Source organism: Hydra vulgaris, chromosome 11 (assembly GCF_038396675.1).
Source record: "Hydra vulgaris chromosome 11, alternate assembly HydraT2T_AEP".
In the NCBI taxonomy this organism is placed as follows: domain Eukaryota; kingdom Metazoa; phylum Cnidaria; class Hydrozoa; order Anthoathecata; family Hydridae; genus Hydra; species Hydra vulgaris.
In genome coordinates this window covers 22382248-22405000 of record NC_088930.1, presented here as the reverse complement: position 1 = coordinate 22405000, position 22753 = coordinate 22382248, and the positions used below count along the sequence as shown (strand labels likewise).

Sequence of the window (22753 nt, the reverse complement as noted above, 5' to 3'; positions counted from 1 at the left end):
TTGATATACGGTTTCTAAGAAAGATCGAAAGTAAGAGTTAATCCTAGAAGATAAAGGGTAGATGACTTGTCGAGTACATCACCCTTCATAAATATAGGAAGATCTAAATTATTGCCCTCTCCAAGGGATCAGAGAGTGTTGGCTTCTTATCAAGACAAGAATAAATGGTAGTATCGCCAGCGAACAATGCCACCTTAGATGTAAGAATATCTGGAAGATCGTTAATGTAAATTAAAAAGAATATAGGGCCAAGGATAAAACCTTGAGGAACTCCTGAAGTTACAGGATATAAAGAAGAGTTATGTTTATCAAGGACAATCAGCATGCCAAACTTTATCAAAAGCTTTACGAATGTCAAGAGCGATGACCTTAACCTTTCCACCTTTATCTAATATATGTACAGTCTGATCAAATGATAGTTGGAGTGTTCTCCAAATCTTAAAAAAAGTTCAAACCACAGAAGTCATTTTCCAGCAGGCAGGTAAACAAGGTTCAGTCACTTATTAAATAGTTTAGAAAGAGTTAAAGAGATTTCTGGACTTTGGTAAGACTGTGATAGAAATCTAGTCTGAACCACAAGCCGTAGAAATGTTTAATTAAGAAATGGCTTTAGCAATGGAAGCCAGAGTGATTTTGGTGTGTAACAATAGATTAATTACAGTATGATCATTAGAATCAAGAGAAATTAGAGGAAAAATTGTTTGCCAGTAGTTCTTCCTTATTCTTAGTAGAGGTAATAAAATCAGACCTTATGAGTTAGAGATGGAATATTTGACTTTTTTTTTTTGTTAATGATGATGTTGGAGATTTTAAAAAGTCTCTATAGCCTAATTTCTGATATAAGGTATGACATTTAGTAAACTGGAAATATTAGAGCTTAGCATCAGACAGCATCTTTTTACATAAATTCTTGCAATAATAAATAGACGCTTATTCTCAAGAGAGTTATTTTAAAAAAGATGAAAAAAATGATTATGATTAGATATAGCAACTGCACAAAAAGGGCAAAACCATGGAGTAGAATGATGCTTGACTTAAAACCAATGAGAAGGTAATAAAAACTTCCATACCTGTCTAAACAGAGGAGGTTATGTAGGAGGTGTATTTATCAGCAGAGGAAGACATCAGCCCAAGTACCATATTAAAAAAAATGGCAAAAAGATTTCCAGTCAGCCTAAGGATAGTAGTAAGTAGTGCGATGATGTATTGAGTTTTAAGAAGAAGTGTGAGATAAAAGATTTTTACCTCTCTTTATCCCAATAGATGGTATTGTATTTACTATGTAATGTTGTATAAAATAGAATATATTTCCTGAAATAAAAGTTGTGTTTGTTCCAGGTAAATAAGCTTAATCCAGTCAATCTGAAAACAGCTGAATTTGTTGGAGTAACAGAAAGTGTACTTAGTAAGAAGGCTGCTGGTAAAAGATGTAGCAAGGTATTTTTTTGTTTTTTAATTGTTTACTTTCTGATTAAATTTGTTTGTTTTTTAAATTTAATTTATTTATTTTTATACTATATTTTTCTCTTTTTTATTGTTCCATATGTTTTATAAATTTGAATATATATATATATATATATATATATATATATATATATATATATATATATATATATTGTTGTTGTGAATAAAGAGAATATATGCATTATACATGAAAACATGTATGCATTAAAAACATCATACATAGTAGATAGTAGTTGTAAACACTTAGAACATGTGTCATCACATCTACATCAGTCATACATGTGTCATCACAACAGAGCAAGAAAAGTAGTGTCATGAATTGATTTGAATTGGATTTTATTCATTTATATTTTTTGTGTTAATCTGAATTGATTTCTTGATTTATGTTTTTTCTTGTAAAAGGATCAAGTTTAGTGATTATTTTAGATTTTTCTAAAATAAAATAAAGTTTATTTTATTCAAGGTTATTGTTATTTTTGTATAAAGTTTATTATTCACTTTTTGATTTTTAATTATTGAACTAATTTAATGATCTTAATTTACAATTTTTTTAAAGTAGAGTTTGCTTCAAAATTCTTCAGTTGTAGTTTCAATGATTTAAATAAATTTCTATCATATCAAAAAAAATTATAATATAAGCATCAACTTAAGTATAAAAATAGCATATTTGAAACAAGTTACTTAGACAGTTTTTTTGTGTCAAAAGTTACCCAAGCAAAAGTTACCCAAGCAAAGAGTGGAAAACAATATCTAGTTTCAATTTCTATTTTTATTTAATTTCTAGTTTTTATTCTTTTTGTCCTTTTTTTCATTTTTTATTTTCTAGAAAAACATTAGAAATCAAGAATGTTAATTATATCTCAAATGTGTGTTAATTATCGCTTAAATTTTGATTTATTATTATTCATTGTTGCTGTGTATCTGACTTATTATTCATTATTGCTGTGTATCTGACTTATTATTCATTATTGCTGTGTATCTGACTTATTATTCATTATTGCTGTGTATCTGACTTATTATTCATTATTGCTGTGTATCTGACTTATTTTTCATTGTTGCTGTGTATCTGACTTATTATTCATTATTGCTGTGTATCTGACTTATTATTCATTATTGCTGTGTATCTGACTTATTATTCATTATTGCTGTGTATCTGACTTATTATTCATTATTGCTGTGTATCTGACTTATTATTCATTATTGCTGTGTATCTGACTTATTATTCATTATTGCTGTGTATCTGACTTATTATTCATTATTGCTGTGTATCTGACTTGAAACGGTTTTTTATTTTACTAACTACTGACTTAAAGCTTTTTGTGTTAGTTGTTAGAATGGAGGTAAAATTGCAACAGCTCATGTGTCTCAATAAAATATTATGTATAAATAATAAATATTATATATAACATAATACTATATATAAAATAAGCATAAAGTATTAAGTAACCAGCTACAAGTTTATAAACAGAAATGTATGTTTATTATACATTTTTTTTCATATGTTTTTGTCATAAATGTTTGTTTTGCTTGGTCAGATTTGCAACTGTTCATTAATAATTGGTGTCTAACTTTATAAATATGTGACAAGGTATTGTAAATTTGATCTTGAAAAAATCTTTTAAAAATTATAGAAAAGTATTGAGGTTAAATCTAAAACAGGTTTATTTTTTGAATATTTTATCTATTAAAATGTTTCAAAACAAAAATTTACACAGGTCTTAAAATGCTTTAAAATAATAGTTTTAAAAAATTTGTAAATCACGTATTGTGTAAATCATATAAAGCTTAAAGCCTGCTGCTACAAAAAAGGGTTGCTATATCGACTGAGGATTTGGTTTAGGCAGGCAGTCTATCCAATATTAAAAAAAAACTTCTTTAAGTTTTTTAAGTTTTTTTTTATTATCATGTAACATGGTCTTAAAATAAATTTTTAACCCATCATGAGTCTTTTCTCAACATTTGTATAAATGAATTTAAAAAAATATATATTTTTTTTCCATTATTACTTAAAATTGCGGCTTTGCAAATAAATGATTTTTTACTTTAAAAAGTTGTTAACAAACAAAAATATTACTTGTTGCAAAGAAAAAAAATTCAAGTTAATTACTTAACCATTAAAATTGTATTTAGTTGTGTAAATCATTTTGTACGCACAAAAGTGAAAAAGTGACAACATTGTAAAACAATATTTTTAAATACAATTTTTAAACAATTGAAGTTGAATGATAAGAAAAAATTTGCTTCAATTGAGGGGAAAACAAAAAAAGGAAATAAAACGGCTTTAGTGAAAAATGCTTCTTTTATGGTTGATTTTCATAAAGAAAAATTGGTTGGTAATTACACTGTCATTTAAAATCAAAGCTATCTTCATGCTATTGTATGCCATTGTAATGTCGACAAAGGAGGAAGTTTAACCAAGGTTGATTATAGTAGTTTACCCTTGCTCGATGAACAACTATAATCAAATCCAAGCACAAATAATGTGGCAAGGAAAAAAAACCATTAAGCGAGGAGCTTGAACAGTTATGAAATGAGGTTTGGGTTCTAGATCAGAATCGTGTGTTTCTTGAACTTTCAAAATAATGGCTTAATTTTGTTTAAGGATTTGGAAGATACAACAGATTCTGAATTTTTTTTGCAAGATATATGATTCCCAAAATAATTCCTATACATGAATCTATAATGGAAATCATTCTTATAAAGCAGATGATAAGTATGTTGCTTAAGCTTGTTCAAAGGAGATACTATAGGAAGGCAAAAAGTACAGATATGTGATATGTATGTATAAATCAATTCAATACTTTGTGAAAAAAAAATTTGTTTTGATTTTTTAGGACTCGTTTGATGAGTTCATTTACAAGCGATTTTTTTTGGCTTTGGTATTATTTGAACTTTTAAAAAAGAAATCTGTACTGCAAGTTTCTGAAACTTATGAGGTTTCTCGTGGTTTTCTTCAGAATCTTCTTGTCTCATCAATATCATACACCTCACTGTTGATACATTTTACAGCTGTATGCATTTTTATATATTTTTTACTCATTTTTAAAAAGATTTTTTAAATAATTAAAATAAGTTTATAGACATTTTATTTTTTTTATTATTTTGTGTTATTTATTTAGGAAATAAGCGAGTTTTGGGTGTATAAAATTTTGTTTCAAGCTCTCCTTGAGCGACTCTCAAACACAAGCAGCATTGAATTAGCACCGTTACTGGAGATTCCTGGAATCAAAGAGGTACCTTATTTCTAAAAAATCTGTGATAATCCTTAAACAAAAAACTTCAATGAAACAACGAACAAATTTCAATTTACCGTTGTAACTATCCATACCCTATTATCAAGTCATTAAAAACTGATTATAAGCCATTATAGTTTTGTTATACTATTTATTTATATGTTCATAACAAAGTTTAAAGTTTTCAATGATTTTTTCTGTTATTTATTATATGGTTTAATATATTATCATGTATTAAATGTACGAAAATAATTTTTTATTTGATTCAAACTTTGGATTTGACAAGTAAGTCAAACTTATTCAACTTTTTCACCTTTTATTATTTCAAAAAAAAAAAAAAGGATGTAAAGTAAAATAAAGCAATGTCAGAAATTTTAAACACTCACACGCCACGTTTTACCACATAACCCATGTTTAACTGCATAACATATTTTAAGTTTTTACTAAGCACCTTATAATTTATTCAATTTTCAGAATAATAAAAGATTTTTATAAAGGTAAGAAATTTCTAAAGGTAGATTCATGGTGGCCACAGTCCTAGAATGTCCTGGGTTTTTGCAAGTGTCCTGGAATGTCCTGGAAAATTTTGATTTTTTCAAAATTGTCCTTGAATGTCCTGGAATTTTTATTTTTTTAAATATATTTTAAAATTACTAATATTATTGCAGTAAAATTAAATTTTTTTATGCAATTAAAAAAATTTAAAGCCGCTGTAATTTAATTTTTATGAATGGTTTTTTTTAGGTTTTATATATTGCTTTAATTACTTTGAATTTTGTTTGATTTTTGTTTTCTTATATCAGTAATTGTTGGTTTGAAATCATGCATATCAAATTATAGTATTTAATTTTTCTATAGTTTTAATTTTTTGGATATTTTTAAGTTTAGAAAAAGTTTAAAGAGTAAAGTATAAATATAGAATGCCTCGAGATTTGCATTTTTCGAATGCATGGTTGCAAACACCTGAATACAAAAACTGGATTATTAAAAAAAGTACGACAATTGCATCATGTTCTTTTTGTAAAAAAGACATTAATGTTAGAAATATGGGTGAAAATGCTTTAAAAAGTCATCTCAAAAGTAAAAAACATTATGAGTTATCACCTCCAGTATTAAGTTCATTATGCAATTATTTTGCTGAATCAAAAACTTTGTCACCTTTAAAAACTGGTACTGTTCAGATTATTGAAAAGCCATCTAAAAAGTCTAAAACATTGGATATGGTATTTATAAATGAACAAGTAATAACCGCTGAAATTAGATGGATATTACACGTGGCTTTATCAAAATCTTTTCCAAGATCATGTGAAGGTATTAACTCACTATTTATATCTATGTTTTCTGATAGTAACATTGCAAAAAAGTTTCAGGTAGGTCGAACAAAGTGTGGATATGTTACAAAATTTGGCATTGCACCATATTTTCTTGATTTGTTATATAAAGAAATATTGTTATCACCGGTTTTTGTAATATCTTTTGATGAGTCATTAAATCGTAGCATACAAAAAGGTCAAATGGATATTATTGTTCGATTCTGGAACCATGAATCAAATCAAGTTTTTACAAGATATCTTGACTCACAATTTTTAGGAGGTTCAAATTCAAAGCAGTTATTAAAATCTTTTAATGAAGGTGTATCTCAACTTAACATACAAAAAATGATTCAGATATCTTCAGATGGACCTAATGTCAATTTAAAATTTTTAAGGCTGGTAAAAGAAGATCGGGAACTTAATGAGTATCCAGCCTTATTAGATATTGGCACGTGTGGCCTCCACACAGTTCATGGAAGCCTAAAAACATCAGTTAATAACTCTGAATGGAAACTTGGTGAAAAATTAAAAGCAATGTGGAAGTTTCTGAATGAATGCCCTTCATGCAGAGAAATCTATGAAAATGTAGCTGAGAACAAAGTTTACCCTTTACCTTATTGTGGCCATCGTTGGTGTGAGAATCAAAACTGTTGTGAACGAGCAGCAAATATTTTTCCTGGCTATTTGAAGTTTATTGAACACTTACAAAGCTTACCAAAATCAAAGCAACCTCATGGAAAGTGGTTTAATGTTTTAAAAGATACAATTAAAGATCCTTTGTTTATTGCTAAATTAAAGTTTGTTGAATTTATAGCTGAAAAGTTAAATATATTCCTAAAGGGTTTTCAATGTGATAAACCAATGGTCCCATTTATATTCGATGTTTTAAAAAACATTTTAGTTAGCATTCTAAGTATGTTTTTATTAAATGATGTAATGGAACGATCTGATACAATTAAAAAAATAATGAAGCTAAATCTCACAGATCCAATGTTATACAAAAGAGAAGATACAATTGATATTGGTCTGTCTGCAAATATGGAAGTTCAAAAATACAAACGATTATCAACATCAAAAGGAAGCATAATTTCAAAATTTTACAAAGATGTTTGTATATTTTTATCTTCACTTGCAACTCACATGTTAGAAAAATCTCCCATAAAATATCTTCTAGTCAGGTGTTCCTCTTGTCTAGATCCTATTCAATTAGCAGATAGCAGAGAAGTAGAGTGTAATAAGTTAAAGTTTTCTAAATTATTGCAACAACTAGTAGCTTCTGGATATTTAAAATCAAAAATTGGGGACTAAGCAAATGAAGAATATTTTCAATTTATAATCAACATTGTTCGTAAACATGATACAGAGTTTTTATCATTCAAAAAATATGATGATAGGTTGGATATTTTTCTTTCTCAGCATATACCTGTAAATGGATATACATCTCTTTGGGATGTCTGCATAATATTATTTTGCTTGTCTCATGGCCAGGCTGCTATTGAACGCGGGTTCAAAGTAAATAAGGACTATCTAGTTGAAAATTTAGGTGAAGATTCTCTAATTGCATTAAGAATAGTTCATGATCACATGTTATCAAAGCAACAAAATGCTGCAGATATTCCAATTACTAGAGAAATGATGAAATCAGTCAAATCATCTAGAATGCGATACGATGTTGCGTTGGAAAATGCAAAAAAAGTTAAAGAGTTATCAACTGTAAGTTTAAAAAGAAAAGCTGTTTCCGCTGAAATTTATGACACTGTTCGAAGGAAGAAGCTACTTCAAGCATCAGCTGACGATTTAATAAAGGAGGCAGATAGTTATGCATTAAAGGCAGAGGAAAAAAAAGATTTGAGTTTTATAATCACTTCAAATGATTTAAGAAAGTTATCAAAAGATAAATTTTTAAAATTGCAAGAGCTTGACAGTTTAGAAAAAGCTTTATGTTTAAAAAGAGATTCAATCATTGTTTGAGTTTCATTTATTTATTTTGTAAATATGTTTTGGTTTAGTTTAGTTCCATTAAAGAGTATGATTGTTTAACTATTATATGTATATTTATATTAGTTTACATTCTTCTTTCTATTTTATACTGACTTTTAAAAAAAAAAAATTTTTTAATTTATTATGTTATTAAAAACTTAATACTACTACTTTTTGTCAATTTAAAAAAGTTATTAGTCGATTTAGTTGAAATATTCTATGAATATTGTTCAATGAAAATGAAAATATAATTGATAATATTCATTTAATAGGTTATAAAATGTCCTGGAAAATTTTTCAAAAAGTCCTGGAATGTCCTGGAATTTGACCTTTAAAATTTTGTGGCCACTATGTAGATTGTTAATCAGAATTTTTAATTAGAATTGGTCAGTTTGTTATTGGTTACACTACACTGTCTTCACTAGAATGCTAGTGTAAGGAATTTACAGTAATTCTAGCACCATTATTGTTTTCAAATAAAAGTTTTGTGGGAATTCTATAGATTGCACTTATTGACTAATTTGTTGGTTTTCTTATTTTCTTATAACAACTGGTTCTACTGGTAAGGAACAAATAATTGAAATGAATGTGTATAAGGTATTAGTTTAGCAGGTATGTACAAATCAAATTTAGAAAAGGGAAACTAATATTGTAAGGGTAATATTAAGATAAGTAAAAGTTTTTAATTCCCTCAGCCGTAGTATTTTGATTTCTAATTAGGACATTATGGATATATTTGCAGTATTGTAAATAACAAATTGGTTTTAATCTTATCTTTAAGATCAAAAACAATTGTAAGTATTAATGGTTTTAATTCTAGTAATAAATCTGTTTTGTAAGGTGTTCCTCAAGGCTCTGTTCTTGGTCTTCTTTTGTTTTTTATTTAGGTTAACAACTTAATCAACTTTGTTCACTTGTTTTCAGTACATCTGTATGCTGATGATACAAATCTCTTACATATCTAAGTCGTATCATTCTTTATGTATAAATATAAATTTGGATCTAAAAGGTATTCACTGGTTAAATGCTAACCTAATGTCTTAACACTGAAAAAACTAATTTTTTTTTATCTCTGAGAAAAAATTATTTTTATAAAAATGTTAAAATTAAATACAAAATTAATAATAAACCGCGATATCCTTTGATTATTAAATATTTTAGTGTGTTAATTGACTGTAATCTTTCATGGAACTTTCACATTAATGAGCTGCAGTATGTTTTCAATAATTCATCGTTATACCACCACCTAAGAACATTTAGTATGCGTTATCATCTTATCTTAGTCATTGTTGTCAAGTATGGGGTCAAGTTAGAAACTCATTAGCAAGTTGCTATTGTGTCAACGTCAATTTATTAGAATAATAAACTTCCAGTCATTTAAATCAGATACATTGGAATCCTTCAAAAAACTTCTTTGTAAATATCTTATATATAAGCATGGTAAGCATTCTGTTGTTTATGAGTCTGTCTGTAAATAGAACAAAAGCCTTGTATACATTTTGAATTAGTTCAAAAAACTGCAACTTAAATTATTATTTCTTGATTTAAAACAAAATTAATTTAAAAAAAACTCTGAAAAATATTTTATTGTAACTTTTAGACATTATCCTTATTATTAAAACATTAACTTTTAAAACATTAAGTTTTCTTTTCGTTATTACTTCAAAAATTTTCATTATTACATCATAATTTGCAAGTTATTGTTATAACCTACAAATTATGATTTCTACATGTTTATTCATATTATGATTTTTACCAATTTATATTTTTTGTGCTTATATGCGTTTATTTTTATGTATATTCTACGTGCTTTATAAGTGTTTATTTTTAATGTATATATTATGTGCTATAATCTATGTGTTTAATGTATGTTTTTTTGCTTATTATTATATTATATTATATGTAAAATTGGTCTCATTTTTTTGATCAGACTTCTATATGAGTGACATCATCTTAATGAAGCTTACCTTATGAAAGTTATTATTTTTAATTATTATTATAAATAATATTATGCTTATAACTATCATTTTATTTTTATTAATACCATAATTATTAATTTTTTTAATTCATTGTTATTATTGTAAACATACTTATTATGATTATTATTATTATTATTATTATTAATACAATTGTAAAAATGATTTATGGAAAATAGATAACTTGTTGTTATTGTTTATTACATAGCATATATCGCTTTTTTATATAATGAAAAGTATTTAGGAACAAAGATATTAGTGAAAATAAAAGGAAGCAATACAATTCTTTATTATAAATATTTTAAACTTACAATACGATTCTTTAATATAAACTTTATCCTCAAGGTTAGAAATTCTTTGATGGTTGTTATTTTCTTGAGTGCATACTTTCATCTTTTTTGACTAGAGGCCATATATAATCTCTCATCATAGCAGTATACCATTATCCTTGATATCTATTTTCCATTTTTGCAATGTTTTGATAAAATCTTTCACCATGCTGCTCACTGACATCACCCATGTTTTTAGGGAAAAACCTAGATGTGAATACAAAATATAAATCTTTATGGACATGTGACAACCGAGTTTCTTAAAATTTTTTAATAAGATTTGGAACCAGTTGTTTGTAAATATATGTTGTGATTTCCATGGAAAAATTTCTTAACTACATCACAAAATGCTCACCTAGCTTCCTTTTTAACTTTGGTCATTGATCTTTTGAGTTTCTTATAATTCAACATTGCTTTTATTTGACATCCAACAAATATACCACCTTTGATCTTTACTTCTTATAGCTTGAAAACAGGAGATAATCTATTTGTAAAGCTTCTCCTCCAAAATCCAAGGGTTTTACAAACTGTTTTACCAATCTTAGTTTGATATAAAGTGGGGCTATAAGACTTAGTTGAACAATCCTGGCTGTGGTTACACTCAGGGGTCAATGAACTTTCAGTAATAGTAATAGTCATCATCAGCTTTTCTACAAGCAAATTAAGCATAATAAAATCACCAAAAACATTTAAATTAAAAATTATTAATTTGGTCGTGAGATTTTTTAACATTATCATAGTCTTCATTTTCTGCACATAATTTGCAAAAGGTTATTTAATTAGATTGTGAAGCAACACTGCTTTGAGGCTTCATTTTAGGCTATCTATGAAAAGTCGGCATTGTGCAGAATCATGCTTGAGTCTAAGAGAAGTAAACAAACCATTTACATCTTTATAATGACATAGGTCATTGCACATTTAATAGTAAATTTCAAATTCATTATGTTATGCTGATAAACACTTGTTTTGGTAAACAAAATAAGTGTGTATAAAAGATGTTCAGCTCACCAGATGATCGCCTGACTTATTAAGACTTTAATCTCTGATTAAATAATCTTGGAAAATGATAATAAAAAGTTGTTATTGGTACAAAAGCTTCCTTCATGTCACCATGTAAAAATCATTAATTTAAGTTTTAATTTTACTTTCATTTAGCTTATTAAGTGTTTTTTTTTTATGTTTTTGCATTTCATTTCAAATGATTTATTAATCCTAACTTTTCCAACTTCTATTGCTTTATCAATACTTTTAAGGCACGTGCACATCAGTTATTTAAGTGTGGATATCGGACTTTACAACATCTGGCTTCTGTAAACCCAGAGAAACTATCTGCTGATATTAGAAACTTGCCACGAAACCAGGCAAGATTGATTACTGCTTCAGCTAAGGTAATTTTTGATTTTTAGTTATGGTAAATCATATACATCAATGTATATGATTTATTGTTATAAATAACATAATTTCTCTAAATTTAATTTGGGGTTATAGGGCCGTTTAACTATTAGCCATCTATTACTAACAGTAAACAAGCCATTATTAATTGTTAATAATTATATAACTTGATATATTATCTAAATATCTAAATATTATCTAAATAATCTAAAAAATATAATTAAATACAAATTTATCTATAAATAATATTTTAAGTTTGACTCTCTATCAGTAATGTCATTGCTTATAGTTAAAAACATAAAAAGACATCATACATTAACATCATCTTTTTAAAATCTTTTACAACACATCACGTACCAGAGAAGGAAAGTCAAGTTAAGCCATAAGTAAAGAAATGAAAAAAAAAATTTCAATTACAAAACTATTATTTGCATTTGATTGTTGAATTAGTAATATAATAGAAAACATAAAGAATAAAAAAAAAGTTAGCTAACACCCTAGTTCTATCAACACAAAACACAGTAACAGTAGCGCATAGCTTAAGATATTTTTAATACACATTACAGATATTGCTGTGTCTCCAGAATAATTTAAAAAAGCTATACAATACAACCTTATAACACTGCTTGGTGCTGCCAAATAACACCACAACTTGATAAGATATTTTATTAACTAAAATACTTGAACTAAAGGGATTTTATTTAATACAATATTTGAACAAACAAGGGACAATTATAGTTAACAGGGATTATCTTTTTCCTGTTATTTCTGGAACTCTGGATTTTTCTCAACTTTCAGTTTTTCCGGATAGCCAAAACGTTTTCCATACATATACAAGTTTAGGAATTATTTTTGTAATATATTTGTTTTTTAAGCTTTTTCACTCATCACTCATCCTAAAATTAGAAAAAATTTGAACCAACTCAGCTCAAAGCAAAATTAAGAGGAAAATAAGGGAATATATATTCCGGATATTTTGCCCAAACAATTTTCTGGATTTTTAAAAAATACTTGGGTGATCTTTGAGTTAAACAGTTTGAACAAATCATAAAATAGTAAGAAATTGGTAAAATATTTCTTATACATGATCATTATCAATTGTGGTATAAATAAATACATAAAAACTCAGTAATTACATAAGTTTCATTAATGCTTCCTTTATTAATTCTCATTTAACTATCATTTAAGAGAGAGAGAAAGACAGTGTTTCCAAGGCAGCATGTTAAAAAAAGTAAAAAGGACACGCATTAAATATTTATGAGCAAAAGAAAAGTTACTGTTTATTATAATGAAATGGCTATAACATAAATACCATAAAAACTGGTTTTATTATGTTACCAGTAAACAAAATTATCTTTACTATAACTATGTAAAGTTCCAGCCCCTCCCTAACCGTTGACTAATGATTTATAGAGTAAATTTCACATTATAAATTTACTAAATTAAAACCATGTTTCACCAGTAAGCAAATTAACCAAGTGATCATTAAGGTAACTAAAAAAAAAGAACATAATTATATGTTTTAATTAATAAAAAAATTTAAAATTATTTAAATTTAAGACTGTTAGTAATTGTTATTATAAATAGTGAAGTTTATACTTTGCTTTGTTCTGAAGTGTTTAAAGTAAAATCAAATTAACAAACATTAACACTACATGACGTTGAATTATAGCAACCAAGTTTTCTGCTCACAGCATTTTTTACATTTCAACAACTATTAAAATCATCTTGCCTAGCTCTATCTCTTTTATTTGGACAACAATTATTTTCAAATTGCATATTAGCTTTTACATTAATAATTTCTTGGACCCCAATATCATACATTTCAATTTCACTATCATATGCCATATAACATATTACCAGTACCAGTACTGCTGTTACAACTAAATAAATAAACGTACAAGAATTTTAGAAATTTATTTTTAGTTTAACAAAGAATCAAGACTACAATGCACATTGTTTATACAATCTTGTATAAAAAATGAAGAATTATCAGTCAGTATATTTTACTCTAAATTAAAAAAAAGATTTAAAAAAAACTTAAGACCAAATTTAACAATTTAAAAAGTATATATATTCACATACCTTTGAAAAAGATCCATACCACTTCAAACAATGAAATATGGAGAAGCATAATCTTTTTTTTTTTTCCGACAGAATTTTTTTTTTTTTCCCTATAAGAAAATATTCATATAGATATAAAGAAATATAAAATATACTGAAATATAGGCACATTTATGTATATAAACTTACATGTCAACAAATAAATGTAAGTTTTTAATGTTGAATACATAAGATATTTATCTAGTATAAAATGAATCCAATATAAAATAAAACAAAATAGTAAACTTACTCAAAGCATTATCAGTTCAACTGTCTAAAAAAAGTTATTATTATTAACCCTTTTAATAAAAAAACAACAATAAAGCGAATTAGAGTGACTAAAAAGCACTTCAGCTCCTACTACTCAAAAAAATAGCTTTCAGCACTTTTAAATAATCTAAAAGATAAAACTTGCTTAACGAGTTGCTTAGTTTATAAGAATCTTTATATTTTTTATAGCTTAGTTTATAAGAATCTTTATATTTAGTTATAAGAATCTTTATATTTTTTTATAAGAATCTTTATCTTTATTTTTTTATAAGAATCTTTATCTTTATTTTTTTATAAGAATCTTTTTTTATAAAAATTTTTATAAGAATCTTTATTTATTTTTTTATAAGAATCTTAGTTTATAAGAATCTTTATATTTTTTATAGCTTAGTTTATAAGAATCTTTATATTTTTTAGTTCTATTGTAGTTTATAAGTAAATTAAATTTAAATAAAAGAACAACATCGGTTTTCCTTAAAACCTAAGAAAAATTTATCAGCTCAAATTTGCTTGCAGACTTTGCTTGTAAGAACGTGTGATTAATAAGAAACGCACTTAGAAAAGCTTAAAAACAACTTAAAATGCTTATGAAATGAAAACTTAAATGCAGCGTTGAACATTGAACCTTGACAGGACTAAATATTAGTAGTTTTTTCTGAATAACAGATTTTTACATTTGTCAAGTCACACCACCAACATGGAAACAACATAATATAAACATATATACCAATTAAAAAAACACAATATATTTATTTAACCATATATAGCATATAAACACATTATTATTATTTTAATTATTTTGATTTACTACCAACCAGGCTGCAAGCAACCACTATTAAGTTGGGAGTTTCTAGAAAAAAAGAATAGATTTTCAGATAGAAAAGGATAAGATTTTCTGAATAACAATTATACACACATTAGATAAGTTACATTTTACACTTTTATAATAACATATTTATAAAACAATTATAATACATATTACCACATACACATGTTTATGTATATGTGGTAATATGTGCTATAATTGAACATAATATAGACATGAAACTATAAACATTTATAACTTGAATTGTGCACACAAAAATTTAAAAAATGACATAAGAAAATTTAAAAAAAGTAAACAATATAAATATATATACATATATATACATACATATAATATATGTATATATATATATATATATATATATATATATATATATATATATATATATATATATATATATATATATATATATATATATATATATACACACACTACTGGCAATTAATTTGAGACCAGTGATGAGAAAACAGTAATTCTATTAAAAATCAATTAAATCTATCAGTTATATTTTCGTTTATGTTTTTTTCGATCTCAGTGAATAAAGAAACTACAAATTAGTTCATGAAATATACTTTATTTAGTTTTCTTCACAAATAGAAAACTTAACAAACATTAAAAAGTTGAATTATAAGGTCTTTATTATTTTGCACAAGTTTCAAACTTTGCGTTCATCAAAATAACCACCATGTTTCTTCATTACTGCTTCACATATTCTTGGCATACGAAAGATTAATTTGTTTAAAGTTTCCATGGTTACAGTTTTCCAAGCCTTTTGGAGTAACTCCCATAAATGTTCCTCAGATTTTACTTGGAATTTCTTCACATACCGGTCTATTTCATCCCAAAGAAGCTCAATGGGATTGAGGTCTGGTGACTGCGCAGGCCAGTCCATTAAAGTAAGGGTTTTTTTTATTGTATTAGTTGATTCAGATAATTTGTACAAAGTTTAGATTTGTGCTTTGGGTCATTATCTTGCATAAAAACAGGCTGGCATCAAATCACCATTTAAAGATTCTCCAGAAGTCACGAGACCATAATTTTTTGAGATGAAATACGAGATTTTGTGACCTTAGAATAGCGGGCTTTGCTGTTAGACAAAACCTTTTTACAATTGTTTCTGGCAGTAGAAATGTCTGTTTTCTGGAGAATTGTTTTGTTGATAGATATAAATGTAATGTTTTCGATTGGAAATTTCAGCAGCACAATGAGAGGAAAACCATGGAGAAAAGTGAGGCTTGACTTGAAATCGTCGAAAGGGAATAAAAGTTTCCATGCCAGCCTGAATCCAAGAAGTTATGTAGGAAGCATATTTGTCAGCAGGAAGACAGGAAGAAGATTTCTACCCAAGGGCCATCCCGATGGAAATCACGAGTCAGCTTTAAGTAGTTGTAAGAGGTAATGATAAGGGGATTCTGATGATGAAAAAGAATGAGATAATAATTTTAGGGAAATCAAATCATGATCAGAAGCACCTAAGGGTGAATGTGGAGAAACTGAGCACTGACTAGGATCAGAAATAAGACATAAGTCGAAATAATAGAATGAGCTGTCTAGTCATAAAAACAGAGGTTCAAACAAAACCCATGCATTGAGTCAAGAAGATCCAGCATTGAGTCAAGACGATTTAGCATCCTAAACTAAAAACAATGTATTATAAATACATCTACGCCAGGCCAATAGGTGACCAGCCCCGTACCCCCTGTACGGGGCTGGTCAACAGATAAAATCTGTTAACCCTTTAATTTTTTGCCTAGGAGGCTTTTTAGATGCATTTAACATTTGCCCAAGATGAATATTTTTATTGAGATACCATCTCTAGCCTTTACTCAACCAAGAGCCCCAAGGTATGGGGTATTTTAAGTTGGTTTCTCCTCGCCTTTGCTTCAAAAAGCGTATCCTACAAGGCAGCAAGGCATGAATCAGTTTGTATTGGGTTACATGTTACCATTAGCAGGATAACCGTAAAATTATAAGACTTTTACAATACTTATCATTTATTTGATACAAAAATAGTTCAGAAATTTAAAAATGATTATTGGTAATATAAAGGTTTAAGGAAAACCTGGTCAACACCCCTGTCAACACTTATAAAGACGAGTTTAAAATATTTTTTTTTTTTTTTTAAAGAAATGCTAAATTATTTCAGTAAAAAAATATTTAAAATAATAAAATCGGAAAACTTTCAAAAATGTACGTTAAATCCCATTTCCGCTTTGTGACACGTAATGTGCCGTTTTAGGACATTATTGTTTTAAGACCCCAAGTTTCTCATTATTTTCTCATAACATGCCATTGATAATCCGGTTCTGACTTGGGAGGAAAGGAGGAGGAAAATAAATAAAATTTAACTTGTTTAAGTATTTTTTACAATACCGCAGAATTTATAACATACTTATAATATTAATTTTTTTTTTCAGATGATTTTACAAGAAAAAATTGAGTCGTTGCGTGAGGAAGCCGATGAAATAGCTGCGTTGCCTTTATTATGAAACCGAACATTTTAGTTAAAAACGAAAATTTTTAGTATACGTTTGATCGCTAAACTTACATGTTAATTTAACGTAATAGTTTATATAATCGGAGAATGTAAAGTGCTTTTAAATATTATTTATCAATTGTAAAAGGTTTACAGGTTCTTTTCATCGCAACACTTTTTAACATAATAGGTTAGTAATGGTAATTTCGTAATACGATCAAAATAGATTTAACGATAAATAACATCTATTCTTTTTAATGATTTCAATTTTATTTAAAAAAAGTAACTATAGTAACCTAAAGGTATGAAAAGCCTATTAATTAATCTGTTGAGAAAGTTTGATGGGTTGATGTGTTTACTCGTGTGTTGTAAATGTGTAAATATTTTTTCAACAAAATTATTTTCGTATTTTAACATATAAGAACTCTCAAGTGTTGTTTTTTTTTAATAATTTTTAACTAACCGCAATGGCAATCGAATTGGAAAAATGGGTTAACAAAAATAAGTATTGGTTCGCACTAGTAACGTCACTAAACTATGGTGGTATCGATGTTTGTTTACGAATTTTACACGATGATTCGTTATCTACAAGTTTACCGCGCGATCCAAGTTTACTTTTTAAGAGTTTAAGGAAACATAAAGGATTTTTTTATAACTTGTTAAAACACGGTGTTGTTTCATTGACCGAGTATAACTTGCTTTATAATTCTGAAGAGGAAGTGGATTCGAGTGTATTTGATTTGGGGCTAATAATTACGCTTTTACAAGGTATTGTTTTGCCTGAACCAATAGATGGTTGGCTCCATCCAAATTCTGAAGATACTTCTGTATCTGCCTTTCTAGTAAGCTTAAGAAAGTTTAAGGATAAAATAAATGAAATGAAAGTAACGAAACTTATGAGTGAAGTTGAGTTTCATGATTTATGGGACGAGTTAAATGAAATTTTACATGCTTTTTACTTTGATACAGCTATTCTGAATGATATTTTTTTGACGACCACAAGGGAAACTTTTTATTTCACTCCCCCTTTTGACGTAAAATTTGCGTCTGCGTTTAATAGAGCAAAGCATTTTTATTTGGTTAAAGTTATTAATGAAGTGAGAGAACTATTCGATCGCCACACTGAAAATGTTACTACTGTGATGAGCGTTGTACAGAATTCTAAAATAACGAAGATTTATAGCGAGATATCAAGATTAAAAAAAGGCATTGCAAACATGTATCGCTTGCATGAAGATTTTATGTACTTTCAATATAAAGATGCATCCCCATTGTTATCAGTTTGCGAACAACTGAATTTATCAATTGGATTAAATGATGATTCTCTGGACAAGATTATCGCCGAATATAATTTTAACTTAGAATCAAGTAAAATGTTAAACAAAAAACAAATAGTTGACCAAAAAAATCAGATGCAACCAAATTCTAAACCAAAACATTTTAGTAAGAAGCGGTTCTTTAATTATTTATTTGTTTCTTATTGCTTGTATTTACACCCTTTCTCCCCCTTTCCTCTAATAACGTTTTCAAAACTTATCATTAATTATTGATTTAACACTATATCTACATTATTAACTAAAAGTTATAATAATTTTATCTTGGATTAAAAAAGTTTATTATTTAAAAGAAATGACGTAGTTGTAGTTTACATGAAAAGGTCTTCCGGAGGAGAGAAAGTTATAAGTTCTATTTAAATTCTTAGGGAGTTTGCTAATACACCATGATAAAATTCCTAAATTTTCGTAATCAAAATATATCGTAATCGGTTCGTAAATCAAAAGCCTTTTTAAGCCTTTTCTAAATTCAGACATTTTAAGTTTTCTATTTTAGCTATATTTGTATGGGAACCCTCATTAAAATCTTTTCGCTACCGCACTATTGTAAATGCTTTTTAATTAAAAAATGGTTACGTGATTTTATTAAATATTTTTGGGTTGGCTTTAAACACAATAAAAAATACAACCTGAATCCGACCTATTTTAAGTACTTACTTATGTAAAGTACTGTGTTTTTTCATATTGTATAGAACTTCTCCATCAAAAATATATTTAAGGTAAAGCAACTTTTATATAAACCCAAAACTTTGGCTTTTATCCCACAGAATAAGTTAACATAAACTAACAAGTTTATAGAGTTTTAACAAATATTGTGGTAGATTCCTCATAGAATAAAAACATTTAGTACAAAAAACTCAATTTGTGAGACCAAAATTTTTTTAAAAAGCAAATGTTTACATCGTAGAAGATGCTTTTTTTTTTTTTTTTTAGCATTACCAAAAACTGCAGCCATGAGTTGGTTTAGAAGAAACACTTTGACGAATCCCCCAACACAAGAAAATCTGACTTCCGCATTTCAAACTGAAAATAATGACGAAAAATCATCTTTAGACCAGTCTTTGTTTAATAAAGTCAATGAAAAAAAACTTTACAACCAAGAAAAAAATTCTTCAAAAGGTCCATCAAAAGAGAGTCTAGCTAATATTTTTAGAGTCGAAACTGATGCAAAAGCATGTACAGTTGAATCTACACATAACACAGTCCAAGAAAAAAATTCAAACAACCAAGAAAACTATAAATATAATTTGAATGATTTATCAAAAGAAGACGCTGCTGTTAAGACTAATAAATCAAATTGTTCACCAGAATCAGCATCCGATAGCGTAAACAGAAAAAAATTGATCAACAATGATAAATTTAAAAATATTTCAGAAAAAGAACTAAGCACTTTTAAAACTGAAATTAATAACCTAAAATCTTATCCTGACAAATCTATAAACTATGATGAAAACACGATACATTTAAACAATTTAAACACAAGTACAAATATTTTATTAAAAAGTGAAGAATTACGTGCAAATTTTAAAAATAGGAACCTAAAAGCAAAATCATTTTCTACATTTGGATTTAATAGCGATACTAACGAAAATTCTAATATCCAAGATAATTATAGAAAAACTGTGAAGACATCAAATGAAGCTCAAGCGCATGCATTCAAAGCTGAATACTTTAAATCAAAATCATTTTCAGGTCTATCCACATTCAATGGTGTAAACGAGAAGAACATAAATATTGATCACAAAACAAATTCAAATAACTTATTTGCAAATAAAGGGTCAGACACTTCTTTTCAAACTGAAAATACATCCCTAGAAGAATCTGTAAAAAAGGACTTAATGAATCAAGATAATCATAAAAATAATTTGGATAAACGACCAAAAGTACCACCAAAAAAAGATTTTTATACTTTTAAGTCCGAAAAGATAATTACAAAATCACCTCCAAACAAATCCGAGTTTAATCATTCTAACGAAAGATTTTTAAATATGGGAGGTAACGGCCAAAATAGCTTAAACAGCTCGTCGGCAAACAACGTCAACGAAATTTCTTTTCGAGCTGAAAGTAATGACGCAAGCTCATCTTTAGAAAAATCAGCAAACCCAAATAAAAAATACTTAAACAATCAAAATAGTTATCCGGATGCATCTAAAATACCACCGAAAGTACCACCAAAAAAGGAAAAACCTGCTTTAGATTTTAATATTGAGGATAATAAAGTGAACAACTTAAAATATTTGAACAACCAACATTACATTGATATTACAAAAAGTACGAAATCGGATGAAAATTGTTCATTAGAAAAAGACATCAATAAAAATGTTTTAAAAACTCACACATTATTTAAAACTAAAACGTTTATGCGTGATGGAATTCCTCAAAGTATGTTTTACGAAGGTAAAATTGAATAACTAAGAAGCAAAATTTAGTTAATAACAAACTTTAATATAATTTTTTTCTAAAATGTATTTATCATTTTTAAATGTATTGTAAAACTTTTTTTAAGTTTAAAGTCCGTTGTAAAACTACGTTTATTTTAACTTTTTTTTTGTTTAACGTTTGCATTGTAACTAGAAATTGGAAATTGTATTACCAGACACAAAATAAATAGCAAAAATATTTAATTAACATTCATATAACATATTTTAGGGAAACACATTACAAGAGACACTAAGATAGTTCATTAATTTTTTTCTTTTGAAAATGTTTGCTTCAAGTTTTAGTTATCTCCAATGGAGTTATCTCCAATGGATTGACACATAGCAATAAAGTTCCATGAAAATCGGTCGATATTAACCATGAGCGAGATTAGGTTTTTTAAAACCGAGACGAGACCGAGACGAGGCCGAGACGAGAAGTTAGTACTTCTCGTAAGACCGAGAACGAGACGAGACAAGGAATTTAACAATTTTTGAAAAACAAATTTATTAAAATCCAAGTAAAAAAAAAAATGTAAACATGGTTTTGACAAATAGACACAAATGACATTTGTCAAATGTAAACAACTTTTTCAAATATTAATTCAGAATTTTTTTGCCAAACTTTTCAAACAAACAAGACAATGTTTTCTCTGATTAAGATGATTTGTTCTACTTTTTCTGGGTGTAAGTTGTGTCTGGATGATCGGACGACATTTCCACCAGAGCTAAACACTCTCTCTGATTTAGTTGAACTTGCTGGAATAGCTAAAATTTATCTAGCTAATGAAGAGAGTTCTGGCAATGTATTTAAATGCAATTTCCACCAATCAAGAATCGGAAAGTCTTTTTTAGCATCAGGGAGATATTCATACTGGCACATTTCGCTCAAAATAGGATTCAGTTCAGATGTTGGCTCTTGTGTTTCAAGTCTGACGTTTAACTTGCGCTTCAGTTTTGAATTAGGGGACAAATCTGCTGAAAGGACTCTGGCAACAGGTTGGCACTCAACATTATCCTTAACCTGTGAGGCTAACCATTCTTTTATTGCTTGAAATTTTTTAAAGAGCTTCAAGTGAAGTCCCTTTAAAGCAGGATTAAAGTAGTTTGCTGCAGCACTCAATAAGTTTCCAGTGTGACAAAGAGGAAATCTTTTCTCAATGCAGCTTTTTGCATACAAGAAACCGTAGCCATTTTTTTTATCCGTCTCAATAAATTGATCAATTTTGTCATGAATTAAATAAAGAAAATCGGCGACAGTGTTAATTATTGGAATAGACTCAGCCGACCACGTTTCTGTAGCTTCTTTAAGTGTTGCCAAAATTTCTACTGCTCCCTCGATTGATTTCCACTGTGATGCACTGATGGTCTTTGAAGGAAAAATATCTTCATTTGCACATAAAATGATAATTGCACTCTTTAGATGTAGGACAGAAGCCATGCAATCCAGTTCACTATTCCATCTTGTGTCAACAGATTAGCGTAACTGTCTAAAATTGATTCCTTGAGCGACTGATTCTGATTCAAGCAACTCAGCTGTAACTGTTGAATGGTGAGTTAAAGAAGCCAAATCTTTGCATGTTTGCAAAGCATCATCCATTCCAGCAGTCATTCCAAATGAGTCTCGAACTGCACATTGC

The 22753-nt window shown here is 27.6% G+C and overlaps 2 protein-coding genes across 2 annotated transcripts in view; both read left to right on the top strand.

Moving 5' to 3' along the window:
* The window catches only part of LOC100199381 (helicase POLQ-like), a 39439-nt gene extending 21838 nt beyond the window's left edge, over nt 1-17601 (top strand). Inside the window, exons 13-17 of the mRNA XM_065810478.1 lie at nt 1339-1437; nt 4299-4475; nt 4584-4697; nt 11549-11683; nt 17304-17601. Coding sequence (XP_065666550.1) covers nt 1339-1437; nt 4299-4475; nt 4584-4697; nt 11549-11683; nt 17304-17375 — 597 coding nt within the window. The 3' untranslated portion in view covers nt 17376-17601. The remainder of the gene's footprint in view (nt 1-1338; nt 1438-4298; nt 4476-4583; nt 4698-11548; nt 11684-17303) is intronic.
* Nucleotides 17602-17680: 79 nt separating this feature from the next.
* Nucleotides 17681-21313, top strand: LOC101238483 (GATA zinc finger domain-containing protein 4). The gene is made up of 2 exons (XM_065810479.1): nt 17681-18805; nt 19630-21313. Exons 1-2 carry the CDS (start codon nt 17830-17832, stop codon nt 21105-21107), a joined length of 2454 nt encoding a protein of 817 aa, XP_065666551.1. The 5' UTR covers nt 17681-17829; the 3' UTR covers nt 21108-21313.
* The last annotated feature ends 1440 nt before the right edge of the window (nt 21314-22753 follow it).